A 13,729-nucleotide genomic window follows, 5' to 3' on the forward strand; every position below is an offset into this window, starting at 1 on the left:
GTTTATATAACATGTTAACGGAGTAGTTGATGCTTCTAGAAACATGAGCAAAAGAAAGTTTTAAAAAATGATGAGCTGGGCAACAGTGGCATCACCTTTAATCATAGGGCCCATGAGGCAGGAGGATGGCTGTGAGTTCAAAGCCAGCCTGGCCTGCAGAGCAGGCTACATAGAGAAACACTGTTGAAAGGAAGGGGGGCAGGGAGGGAAGGAGGGAGGAAGGAAGGGGATGTGACACAATCCTCTAATCCCAGTACTCCGGAGTCAGCCACAGGCAAAGCTTTGTGAGTTTGAGGCTGACTAGGGCTACATAGTGAGTTCCAGGACAGCCAAGGCTACACAGTGAGATCTACCACCTCCCTGCGCCCCCCTCCCCCAAATAAAAACAACCCAGGAAAACTACACACAATGAAGGTGAAGTTGAGGCAGGAGAGACTGCCTCAAACAAATGAAAAGGAAAGGAAAGAAAGGAAAAGAGCTAAGTGTAGAAGTGATTGTGTCTTTGCAAAAATACTTCTAACCCCACTAACTCCGTGTAAAAACCCACAGCCAATGATGACATGTATAATCTCTACGCCTAGATTGGGCAGATCTACCACTACTCTATTCCCCAGCTAGGAGACCCCTTGCTACCTTCAGCTTCTCCAAGCCACGTGGTTCTGCTCCATCTTCCTCCCACCTCCTCTTCCTCCAGCCTTCTCTCTCTGTCCCTCGTTCTCTCTGACCTCCAGTCCCACCTTTCCCTCCCACTGTCCAGACACAGGCTCTAGTCTTTTTTTTTTTTTTTTAAGATTTATTTATTTATTATATGTAAGTACACTGTAGCTGTCTTCAGACACTCCAGAAGAGGGCGCCAGATCTCGTTACGGATGGTTGTGAGCCACCATGTGGTTGCTGGGATTTGAACTCTAGACCTTCAGAAGAGCAGTCGGGTGCTCTTACCCACTGAGCCATCTCACCAGCCCCCCAGGCTCTAGTCTTTATTGACCAGTTCGATTGGGGGAGGGGGAGAAGATTCACATGAAATCACGTGAGTATGTGATCCACTCCTGTCAGGGCGGCCCCTCTTGAGGAAGCAGAACTATCAGAATACAAACAGCACTAGGGCAACCCACAACAGCTCTCACTGCTGTATCCTGACACTGCTGCCGCCCTTTATCTATAGAGGAGTTCAGAGTGATCATTCTCTGCCTTCCTTCCTTCCTTCCTTCCTTCCTTCCTTCCTTCCTTCCTTCCTTCCTTCCTTTTTTAGACAGTAGGATTGAACTGAAATTCTCTATGTTTCAATTGGAATACAAACTTGTTCAGCCATGTATGTTTCATTATTTTTATTTTATTATTTACTTTTATTATTTTATGAGTGCTTTGTGTGCATGTATATGTGCATCGCAGATGCCAGAAGAGCATGCCAGATTCCCTGGGACTGGAGTTAGAGTTGATTCTGAAACACCATGTGGGTGCTGGGAATTGAACCCAGGTCCTCTTCAAGAGGAACATGTGACCTTCACCGCTGAACACTGCCCCTCTACTGCCCCTCCTTTTCATGATGTTGACCTGTTCCCATGGTGGTCACAAAATACGAATGGTTTCTACTAAGTGGAGAAAGGCCAGAGCATTCCGATCAATGAAGTGAGTCAGAGGGGAAGCAAACAAAGCCAAACCTGCACACTTAAGTTAAGGTCTGCAGGCTCAGCCCCAGCTCACTCTGTTCATGCTGCGTGTGTGTGTGTGTGTGTGTGTGTGTGTGTGTGTGTGTGTGTGCAGGAAGTCAGGAGCTGCTGTTTTCTTCTGGGCCTGGAGAAAAAACCCAGCCTCTGGCAGCACTTGCTGCTCTTCCACAGAACCTGAGTTTGATTCCTAGCACTCAGGTAGCTCACAGTATCTGCAACTCCAGCTCTCGGGGTCACAGACCCTTCTGGCTCCCAAGGACACCTCTGCATATACACAAATAAAACTTAAGGAAAGCTGTTTATTGAAGTGAATTGTTTATTTTTATGAATGAACGATGGTCTTTCTTTATGGGAAACTGGGGCTTTACGGGACAACCAGCACTTTACAAATGGAGTCAAACACTGGTCTGGTTTGTTTTTGCTTTTTGATCCCAGCTTGGCCTCAGACTTCCTGTAGAGCCGAGGCTGACCTTGAACTCTTATCCTTGTGCCCCCACAGCTGAAATCCTGAGATTAGAAGCATGTGCCACTGTACCCAGCCTGTTTTGTTCTTACCTAACGTGTGCTGTGAACGTATTTTCTATGACAGAAATGAAATTTTTTTCCTTCAACTTTAAGTAAAGTTAACAAGTTGTTTCAAATAAGCATGATAAAAACAAGCTTCAGAGTGTGCAGTCATTTACACAGTATGTAAGCACAGGCATTGCTCGCCGGTTCAGACGGGTGCCTGAACCAGCAGTTCCCTCACTGGGCACCAGGTGGCACTTTCCTTATGTACAAGGAAGTAACGCCAGGCTTGAAGCCAGAGTCTTGCTCTGCTGACACAGGCGCCTTGACTGGCAGACCCCTGGTGGATCTCAGTCATTTCTCAGATTCAGTTTGCCTGGCTCCTTGCTCGTTTCACTGCCAGGTTCAGTGCTCAGACGTAGTGCGGGTGCTGAGCAAATGGGTAAATGTCTTCGCTCTCCCACCAGTAACACCTCTTGGTACGTTTTGGGCAAGCAGCAATGTTCTCCAGCATTGACAAGCCCAGCATCCGAGTTGCTGGCTTCTGCACTTTCCATTGTATCTCATAGACAAAGACATTTGTCATGCTGTGCTCTAAGAAAGCCGTTCTCAGCGGAGACCTCCGGTATTCCTGTTAAAGTGTGGAAGCCCGGGCTGTGCGCTTTGGTGCCTGCTGCCGTCTAAGCAGAAGGGTGAGCTCTGGTGTCCCAGCTTCCAGAACCTGCGTGGAGCTTGGTTCTATTTGAAAGGACTTCATCTTTCCCACTTCCTTGTCCATTCCAACCGTGCTTCTACTTTCTGTTCCTTGGCCTTGGGACCTTCTGTGTATCACCTACTTTCTTCTTTTCTATGCTATCAGGAACTGAATCTAAACCTTGTACATGCTAAGCAAGTGTCCTCTCTGAGTTGTTCCCTTAGCCCCTTGACCCTTATCTGCCAGAGGAGGTTGTTAACATTGACAGTCTGCATTCGCTCAGGCAGCCATCGGATTTTGAGTTTCTCTTCTGTGCTGGTCTCTCCTCCAGGAGCTCACAGGCTGCTGGGAGAGGAGACTTGCCTCATCTTAGAATAGGAAGTACAAGTGTATGGCCTAGGGCTGGATGGCGGCTAAGGCTGGACAACGTATGTGTCATAATTAATGCCACTGAGCTGCGAGCCGGGATGTAGTTCACATGTAAATGTCACGTTGTATATATTTTACTGTAATTTAAAAATTAAAGTAAAGCAGGGATGGAGGCACAGCCCGGGTGGTGAGGTGCTGAGGGCCCGAGTTTGGTCCCAGGAATCCACAGAAAAAGCTGGGTGCAGAGGCACATACTTGGAATCTCAGTGGTGGGAGGTGAGAACAGGCGAATGCCCAGAACTCACTGTCCAGCCTCACTAGTCAAGTCGAGACCCTGTCTCAAGCAAGTGTGGGTGGCTCCTGGGTTAAGAACTGAAGGTGTGCTGGACAGTGGTGGCATGCACCTTTAATCCTAGCACTTGGGAGGCAGAGGCAGGCAGATTTCTGAGTTCGAGGCCAGCCTGGGCTACAGAGTGAGTTCCAGAACAGCCAGGGCTATACAGAGAAACCCTGTCTCAAAAAACCAAAACACAAACAAACAAAAAAGTGTCCCTTGGCCTCTACTGCATGCATATACATATATGCAAACACACATACACACACAACTGGGAGGAGAATGCATACAAAGGATGCATGGCACATAGTAGGGACTCAGAAGTGCTTATGTGTATTCCCTTTTTGTTATGGGTTTGTTCACATTTGATCCCACCACAAGGATTTGCTTTTATCAACATTTTCTGTTTAAAAAGTTAGATTGAGGACTGGTGAGATGGCTCAGTGGGTAAGAGCACTGACTGCTCCTGAGTTCAAATCCCAGCAACCACATGGTGGCTTACAACCACCTGTAATGAGATCTGACTCCCTCTTCTGGGGTGTCTGAAGACAGATACAGTGTACTTATGTATAAATACATCTTTGGGCTGGAGTGAGCAGGGCCGACCGGAGCGAGCAGAGGTCCTAAATTCAATTCTCAACAACTACATGAAGGCCCACAACCATCTATACAGCTACAGTGTACTCATATACATAAAATAAATAAGTAAAAAATTTTTAAAAAGGTTAGATTGAGGGTACCTGAGCCTCATTTCCTTACCCTGTATTTAGGCACCCTTCCCTAAATCCATTAAGATTTTACTACCTAAAGCCAGGTGGTGGGGGCACACGCCTTTACTCCCAGCACAGAGGTAGGCAGATCTGTTAAGTTTGAGGTCAGCCTGGTTTACAGAGAAACTTCACAGACAGCCAAAGCTACACAGAGAAATTTTATCTCCAATAAACACAAACTTTTTTTTTTTTTTAAACATTACAAACCAGGTGGTGGTAGCTCAATCCTGGGAGGCAGAGGGCGGGGGATCTGTGTGAGTTTAAGACCAGCCTCGGCTACATAGAGAGACCTCTGTCTCAAAATATCAAAATAAATAAATAAGGGTCCTTAAGAGTTTCTTAAGGGTCAGGGCTCTGGGTGTCTCCAGAGGAGAATGGCACCACCCAGACACACCAAGTGGTCGCTGTGCTGCCTGAGAGAACGCTAATCCCAAAGTCATTTACTTTGGCTTTAGAGCAGATTTAGAGTATGTGTCAGATTTTTCTGCCTAATTACTTTTTGCTTAAGCTTATTTTAAATTGGTTTTAAATTCCTTTAGTACTGCAGCCTAGGAAGTAGGGGGCGAAGAAATGGGCGTCAGATGAGAGCTGGCCTGGAATTCCCGTCCCCCCCCCCCCCCCCCCCGCCCGTTAAAGCCTCCTGGCCTGCTGCTCGCGCAACGTCGTAACGTCTTACTTAAGAGTGCGCTTACTCTTTGATCCAGTAATTCCGCTCCTAGGAACTCTTCTCAAAGACACAAGCAAGCGTGCAGAGCGCAGGGACGAGGGCGTGCGCCTACAACACACATCAGCAAAAAGGAAAGCCAACTGCTTAATAAAGCATGCGGTCGTCTCTACATGGTGTCAACATAGTGGACTTTGGAGCTGTTTGCCATGGCTTTGAATGAGAGAGAGAGAGAGAGAGAGAGAGAGAGAGAGAGAGAGAGAGAGAGACCGTGTAGTCCTTCACACAGTGAGAGCCCAGTGAGGGAGGGAGGACTGCTTCCATTCATTTTGATAGTGTGTGATAAAATGGTCACTGAGCTTGCGCCTCTTGTTTTTAAAGTTTTCTGCTTAAGCATATCATGCTTTGTCATTAAAAAGCATGTATGTATACATATGTATGTATGTATGTATGTCTACACACACACACACACACACCTGCCACTTTTGTGGCTGCCTGTGATGGCTCATGTTATTACCTCAGCACTCAGGAGGATGAGAGGCAGGAGGAGCAGGAGTTGAAGGCTTGTCCCGGGCTACGTAAGACACCGTCTCAAAGAACAACAGAAAGTAGAAGCCAGAGAGATTACTCAACAGGGAAAGGCGCCTGCTCCCAAGCCTGACCGGTGCAGATTCCCGGACCCGGGTGAGAGGGAAGAACTGACCCTTTCAGGTTGTCTTCTGACCTCCACATGCGTGCTATGGCACATGTGCCTAACATAAGTCAAATGTAATAAAAAATTGAAAACAAAAATTAAGACAAGTGCTGGGCGTGGTGGCGCACGCCCTTAATCCCAGCACTTGGGAGGCAGAGACAAGTGGATTTCTGAGTTCGAGGCCAGCCTGGTCTACAGAGTGAGTTCCAGGACAGCCAGGGCTATACAGAGAAACCCTGTCTCGAAAAACCAAAAACAAAATAAGTAAGAGGTTGCAGGCCAGGCATTGTGGTTCATGCTGTACTCTAAGCTAGACAGGAGGCTGAGACGAGAGAATGGGGTGTACAAGGCCAGCCCGGGCTACAAAGGCAATAGAATAAGTAAGTCACTGTTTCAAACCAAACACCTATAATGATAGTAAAATGTTTGTATGTAATGCCTAAAAAGTGTTTTATTCCGGGGCAGGAGGTAAGTATTCAGCACAGGTTCCTTAGTGTCTGTAGTATATTAGGATCACATTCACCCCACTCTCCTTCCCACTGAACCCCCTTTCCCTTCTGCCCTCAGTCCTCCTCCCCCTCTCCTCGGGTCACTGAGTTAAAGTTGTCACAACTTGGTGGCCGGTACTTAATGCAGCATGAGCAGCTAAAGAAAAGCATTCCTCCCCCTTTCTCTTTCTGATTGGGTCTTTCTTTGTAAGTCCTTTGTAGTCCTGGCTATCCTGGGTTCAGGATGTAGACCAGGCTGGCCTGGAACTCACTGAGATCCTCCTGCCTCTGCCTGTCATGTTGGGACTAACGGTGTGCACCACCATGCCTGGTCCCCTTTTTCTTGTTGAACTGAAATCTTACAGAGCAGCCTAGCCTGGAACTTACCATGTGCCTTAAGATAAGTGTCCGCTCCTCACTCTTCTGCCTCCCTGTGGAGGTGTTCCAGGCAGGAGCTGTCTGTCTTATGACTAGGCATGCTCTATCTGCATGGACACCTGTATGCTAGAAGAGGCATCGTGTGGCAGTCCAGATGGCTGAGAGCCACCATGTGGGTTCTGGGGATTGAACTCAGGACCTCTGGTAGAGCAGACAGTGTGCCTGACCACTGAGCCATCTCTCTAGCCACTCCAACTGAATATTTCAATGATGGGAAAAGAAAGTGTGTAAATGATGAAGCCAGCGGGGTGTGTGTGTGTGTGTGTAAAAATTATGAAGCCAGCACTGTATGTGTGTAAATGAGGCTGACCCCCAGGTGCCTGTAGGTTCAGGGTTAACAAACTGCTCTATGTGATCAGCTAAGGGGGTTTGTTCTTTGGTGTTTTCAAGCCTCTGCCCTGCACACTTGATGGGGTTCTCTATTAGTCTCAATTCTTAGAATAGGGGTTGTCTCCCCTGAAGGATAGATAGGGCTTGAGGGTCCTCCCTGTCATCTGCGGTAAAATGCAGAAGCTTTTTGCGGTTAACTTGGCCACAGTGAGTCCTTTGGTGTTTAGAACTTCAATAAGAGTTTTTAGGTTTTGGTTTGGTTTGGTTTTTTTTTTTTTTTTTTTTTTTGGTTTTTCGAGACAGGGTTTCTCTGTATAGCCCTGGCTGTCCTGGAACTCACTCTGTAGCCCCCAGGCTGGCCTCGAACTCAGAAATCTGCCTGCCTCTGCCTCCCGAGTGCTGGGATTAAAGGCGTGCACCACCACGCCCGGCTGTTTGTTTTTTTTTTAAAAATTAGTTTTCCAAGTATTGAACAGTAACCCATATAAGCTTCACATGAAGGGAGAAAAACAGATAAATCCTGCTTTTTTGACACCATCTTGAATCCTGGTTTTCCTGCACAGCAAGCTTACCTACTGTGTTAGAGGCTGCCTCCTCTGTCAGGAATGTGCCTCCTCCTCCTGCCTCATTGTTTTTCATTCACCCAAGAGCATCTTCCAGTTGGGGACAGCCATGTCTTTATAAATACACTCCTTCTCCCACTTTGTCTCTGACAGTTCCCTTACGCTGCCCCGCCTCCCCAAGAACCTGTGAAGACTCTGAGAAGCCTGATCAACATCCGGAAGGACACGCTGAGACTTGTCAAGTAAGTCCCCAAGGGCGCAGGCCAGGTCCCAGGTGCCCTTCTGCTTGTGGGGCAACAGGTACTCCACGGGAGTCAGAGCAGCTCCTGCCAGCCACGGCCTCCTGCCCGCACTGAGATGCCAGCTGCTGCTGCTGCTGAAGCACGGCTCCTAAGATGAGGCCTCGTCAGGCTGGGGTGATTTGGAACGTGACCGTGGGCAGTGCTCTCTACAGGAAGAACCTTCTCCTGCCTGCACCGGCATTTTAAATACTCTCTCTATTCTGTGGCTCTAAAATCAAAGAGCTATAGTTAGAGGGAAGGGAGCGTCTGAGACACCCCGACAAGCCTGTGTAGTGATGAGCTGCTTGGGTTAGGAGTGTAAAAGCTGATTTAAGTTGCTTATGGTGCTGTGCACTTCTGGTCTCAGCAGTCAGGAGGCGAAGGCAGGACAACAGGGTTTGAGGCCAGCCTGGGCTTCAGCACAAAACACAGAAGAGAGACAGAGCCACGGAGAGAGGACCAGCTGTGCAGCTGGCTCGCTGTAGAAGTGTGCAGATAGCTATCAGAGTTTGGGTAGAAATTCAGAATGAGTGTATGGAAAAGCAGAAGATTAACAAGGCTGTAGTGAGTGCAGGAGGTCAGGCAGGGAGAGAAACCGAGCACCGCCTGCCCGCTCTGTGCCGAGCTGGGGATCTAGCGTGTTTCTGAAGTCACTGCAAGGTGCTGTGCAGGGAGAGTTGTGATTTCCCTACAGTGTGAGGAGCGCAGAATCCTGTGGGGCAGGGAGGAAGGAGACAAACCGCTCTGTAGTAGCAAGTCTGTAGACGGTGCCTACGACCCAGTAACTGCGCTTGCTGGTTAGGAAGGAGGCTGAATGCTCATGCGTGAGTCCAGAAGAAGCTGCAGCGTAGAGGAGGAAGGGAAGGAGGAAGCCTGGCCTTTTCTAACCAGTGTACTCAGCTAAGTGATTAAAGTGAAAAAGAACCATGTTCTGGCGTACGCACTCAGCCTGTGAGATGCAGTAATAATCTAAGTGCCCCAGAGAGATGGCACAACCATGCCAATAACCACACTGAGAAGTATGCAGTGCTTTTGGGGGAGGGGGAGGTGCGGCTGGTTAGAGAAGACTAAGAGTGTTGTTTGTTTGTTTACTTGTTTGTTGTTCATTTTGGTGTTTTGTCTGCATGTGTGTCTGTGGGAAGGTGCCAGATCCCATGGAAGTGGAGCTACAGACAGTTGTCAACTACCCTGTGGGTGCTGGGAACTGAACGTAGGCACTCAGTGCTCTTGACTGCTGAGCCAACTTTCTAGCCCCACAGAGTAAATCTTAATATTTCTGACAGCGCTCGCCTTTAATCCCAGCACTAAGGAAGCAGTAGCAGGGGCTGGAGAGATTGCTCAGCGGTTAAGAGCACTGACTGCTCTCCCAGAGGTCCTGAGTGGCTCCCAAGCATCTGTAATAGGATCCGATGCCCTCTTCTGGTGTCTGAAGACAGCCACAGGAAGCAGTAGCAGTGCCCCTCTGAGTTCAAGACAAGCCTGATCTATAGAGTGAGTTCCAGAATAGCCAGGGCTACACAGAAAACAAAACAACAGAGTCCCGATCCACTGCCCCCAAAGGCTGTCTCTTGGGGTTTCCCAGGTGTGCTGAGGAAGTGAAGAGCCACGGAGAAGAGGCAGGCAAAGCGAAGGTCCACTACAATGTCGAGTTCACCTTTGACACAGATGCCCGGGTCGCCATCACCATCTACTACCAGGCCACTGAGGAATTCCAGAATGGCATTGCCAGGTAAGATGGCATAGCAGGTGAGCCAGCCGCCTTCTAGCCTCTACCCACCCGGGAACAAGCATACTCTTTTCTACGACCCGTCGGGGTCTGGACCTTGAATTTAGATTTTCTTGTGTGGATTAAATATGGATGTCTAGTAATAGTACCAGACTAGTGAAAAAAACGTTGGAAAAACTGGTTTTGTTCCCTGAGTGAGCGCTGCTGGACCGAGCGAGCACAGGTGTGAGACAGTGGGGACTGTCAGGCCGTCTGGGCTGAGCTCTAACTTTGGCTCTGCTTCCCCTCCCTCCACAGCTACATTCCAAAAGACAACAGCCTGCAGTCAGAGACCGTGCACTACAAGCGAGGGGTGTGCCAGCAGTTCTGCCTGCCCTCCCATACCGTGGACCCCTCGGAGTGGGCTGAAGAGGAGGTAAGCTGCCAGGTCCAGGATCTCCTGCCAGGAGGGCCTGTGCCAGCAGCAGACAGCCTGTCCAGATGCTGGGATGCCACGCTCAGCTGTTGTCCCTGGTGGCCCCTTCAGGCCCATCAACGGACTGCTTAGTTCAAATTAAAACTATACCTATCCTTGCTCGTTTTTCTATTCCAAAGCTAGTCTGTCAGTCAAGGACACTGTGAGAAAGCCATGCTGAAAGGAAACGGAGCTGCAGGCTAGGGACCCTTGATGCAGTGAGGGCTGGGTTGTTTGTTTTCTTAAAAGGAAATAAACCACCTTCAGTTAAACAGACCTAGACAGCTTCGAGTCTGACAGATGGGTGCCGAGATGAGGTTAACGCTTCTGTGCGGCACCTGCCTTCTGAGGGACTGATGAACATGCACACACACGCACACGCCCACACACGCACACTCACGTGCACACACACACTTGTGTGCGCAGTTCATCATCTGCATTTCCTTTTCGTCCCTGCAGCTTGGCTTTGATCTGGACCGTGAAGTCTACCCTCTGGTAGTGCACGCTGTGGTGGATGAAGGAGATGGTAAGGAGACCTCTGATTTCTTTCATGTGCCCACTCCCCTCTTACGATAGCCTCCCACCCTGAATACACCTCTGTGAGTCTTTCCTTTCCCTTCCCACCCTGCTCTGAGGGCAGAGTCTATAATGGTGTTTAGAACCCACCATTGCAGATGACCGCCCAGCACTGTGCTCCACCGAGCCGTGGGTTCTCGAGGAAGCGGGTGTGTTGGGAAAGGACTGAGGCTGTCTCATTGGCCTTCTTCAGCCTTGTGCCTTTTCTTTCAGAGTATTTTGGCCACTGCCACGTGCTTCTGGGCACTTTTGAGAAGGTAGGAACATGCTCTGTTTGGCATTTCTTTTTCATGTGAAAAAGCTGAAAAGCTGGGCACACTAGGGCTGCCCTCGGGAAGGTCTAGTTCGGCCACCCCACTGCCATGATCTTCACCTCATGAGTGGGCCTAGCTGGTCACTATTCCATGCTTACTGAGTCCGAGTGCACAGTGCCCCTGCCCGTCCTGGTCCTAACTAACGTCAGGCTTTTATTCCAGCACCCGGACGGGACCTTCTGTGTGAAGCCCCTCAAGCAGAAACAAGTGGTGAGTCCCCGAGGCCAGCAGCTCCTAGCGCTTCCCTCTCTTTCTCTTTCCTTGTGATTTTTTTTTAACTTTGTAAAACTATGCGCTCTTGTTTCTTTCTCCTATTTTTTTTCCTTTTAATAAAAGAAGATGTTTGGAGGAGTCCCTTGTGTCTGTTAGAAGCTGCTTGGGTGGCCCCGAGGGAGCACTGGCTTTTAGTGCCTTTATTGGTTTGGAATTGTCGGTGCCTCCCAGGCCACGGTTATCTTGAAAAGGGAAAGAATAATGTTTGTCTCCTGACATTAGGGTGAAGGAGAGCTCTTTTTACTTAAAATGCCATGATGGGAAACATTTCAAACACAAAGATAAAGTACTGAGCCTGTTTCAGGGCCAATCCGAGCGCTGAGCATAATTTATCCCTGAACTCCTTTTCTGAGATTCAGCGTATTGGCCATCTGCCTCCCAGGAGAGTGAACATCAAGATGTGAGCATGTCAGTTGGAAGGCCCAGCCCCTACCATGTGCCAACATTTTACACTTCTGCAACAGGAGGAGGACATGTCACGGAGGGCTAGGGACAAGTGCAGCCAGTGGTGTTGGCAAGGAGGGTAGGAGGCTCGAGGTGTGGTGACTTGTGCCTGTAATTTCAGCAGAAGGGAGGCAGAGGCAAGAACATTACCTGGAGTTCTAGACCAGCTTTAGCTACAGTGAGTTCGAGACCAACACGAGCTACAAAGTAAGAACCTGTAACAAACAAACAAACAAACAAACAAACAAAGGATGGTTTGAAAAAAGTGGTGACCAAACCAGATATGCTGATGCATGCCTTTAATTCCAGCACTTGGCAGACAGAGGCAGGTGGATCTCTGTGAGTCTGAGAACAGCCTGGTCTACAGAGCAAGTTTCAGGATAGCCAGGACGACATAGAGAAAACCCTGTCTCAAAACACACACACAAACCCAAAAACAAACAAGCAAAAAAGGGAGGAAGAAAGGAGGAAGAAGAGGAAGAGAAATAGAGCCAAGTGTGTGTGATTGCTCTCAGTACTTGGGAAGCAGAGACAGCTGGATCCATGAATCTGAGTCCAGCCTAGTCTATAAAGCAAGTTCCAGGACAGCTAGGACTACACAGAGAACCTTGTGTCATAAAATAAACAAAAAAAAAAAAAAAAAAAAAGAGGGGAGGGGAAGATTTAATTTTTTAAGAGTAGAAAAGAAAAAAATTTTTTTGAGACAGGGTTTCTCTGTGTAGCCCTGGCTGTCCTGGAACTCACTTTGTAGACCAGACTGGCCTCAAACTCAGAAATCCACCTGCCTCTGCTTCCCAAGTGCTGGGATTAAAGACATGTACCACCACTGCCTGGTGAAAAGAAATTTTTTAAAAGAAAAAAAAAAAAAAGGGCTGGTGAGATGGCTCAGTGGGAAAGAGCACCCGACTGCTCTTCCAAAGGTCTGGAGTTCAAATCCCAGCAACCACATGGTGGCTCACAACCATCTGTAACGAGATCTGACGCCCTCTTCTGGTGTGTCTGAAGACAGCTACAGTGTACATACATGTAATAAATGAATAAATCTTAAAAAAGAAAAAAAGAAAAAAAAAAGGAGATATCATCTCAAAACCAAGCTGAATGAGGACACTAATGCCTGTGAGGTGGACGCTGAGGCCAGCTTGGGCAAAACAGCAAGAGATCCCATTTAAGAAAAATCAAAGGAACCGGGCGTGGTGGCGCAAGCCTTTAATCCTAGCACTCGGGAGGCAGAAGCAGGTGGATTTCTGAGTTCGAGGTCAACCTGGTCTACAAAGTGAGTTCCAGGACAGCCAGGGCTACACAGAGAAACCCTGTCTCAAAAAAAAAAAAAAAAAAACAAACAAACAAAAACAAAAAAGAAATGGGGAAGGTATGTGGCAGCAATATGGCTTAGCAGGTAGCCTATGATAGAAAGAAGAGAATCGGTTTCTGAAAGCTGTCCTGTCCATTGAACCCCCACACGCATTCTCCATGACATGACTATACCCATATTCACAAAATAATAATAGTAATAATGGTAATAATTTAAAAGGGATGGGAAGACTGGGGCTGGAGATACGGCTCACTGGTTAAGAGCACTTGCTGTCCTCGTGAAGGGCCATCAGTGCCCAGCACCCACGGCAGGTAACTCCTGGAACTGCTGTTCCAGGGAACCTGGCACCTTTGGGCCTCTGTGAGCACCTGCACACAGATGGTGCGCGTATGTAAACTCAGGTTACACACAAGTACCTAAAGTAAAAAGAAATAAGCCACCGGGCATGGTGACGTACGTCTTTAATCCCAGCACTCGGGAGGCAGAGGCAGGTGGATCTCTGAGTTCGAGGCCAGCCTGGTCTACAGAGTGAGTTCCAGGACAGCCAGGGCTACACAGAGAAACCCTGTCTCAGAAAACCAAAAACCAAAACAAAACAAAAAAACCTTCTTATAAAATAGAGAAAACTCGAGGGTGGCTTTGTGGATGTGTACCACTGGCGTGTCGTCCCAGGACCTGCATGTCTCTGTCTTTGCCTTTTCTTCTTGAGGTAGAGTCTGGCTATGTAGTCCCAGCTGGCCTGGTACTTGCCATGTAGCGCAGGCTGGCCTCAAACTCATGAGAGTCCTCTTGCCTAGCTTACCAAGTGCTGGGACTGCAGGCATTAGC

General features: G+C 48.4%; 1 protein-coding gene across 4 annotated transcripts in view; it reads left to right on the forward strand.

The window, feature by feature from the left end:
- Rnf157 (ring finger protein 157) overlaps positions 1-13,729 on the forward strand; it is a 70,749-nt gene that overhangs the window by 37,306 nt on the left and 19,714 nt on the right. For all 4 annotated transcript variants that reach the window (XM_021177333.3, XM_029483906.2, XM_085829412.1 and 1 more), the window contains exons 3-8: positions 7,675-7,763; positions 9,385-9,531; positions 9,826-9,943; positions 10,442-10,508; positions 10,772-10,815; positions 11,035-11,082. In XM_021177333.3, the coding sequence (XP_021032992.1) occupies positions 7,675-7,763; positions 9,385-9,531; positions 9,826-9,943; positions 10,442-10,508; positions 10,772-10,815; positions 11,035-11,082 (513 nt within the window). The remainder of the gene's footprint in view (positions 1-7,674; positions 7,764-9,384; positions 9,532-9,825; positions 9,944-10,441; positions 10,509-10,771; positions 10,816-11,034; positions 11,083-13,729) is intronic.

This window comes from Mus caroli, unplaced genomic scaffold (genome assembly GCF_978045245.1).
Source record: "Mus caroli unplaced genomic scaffold, Mus_caroli_1 scaffold_13, whole genome shotgun sequence".
In the NCBI taxonomy this organism is placed as follows: domain Eukaryota; kingdom Metazoa; phylum Chordata; class Mammalia; order Rodentia; family Muridae; genus Mus; species Mus caroli.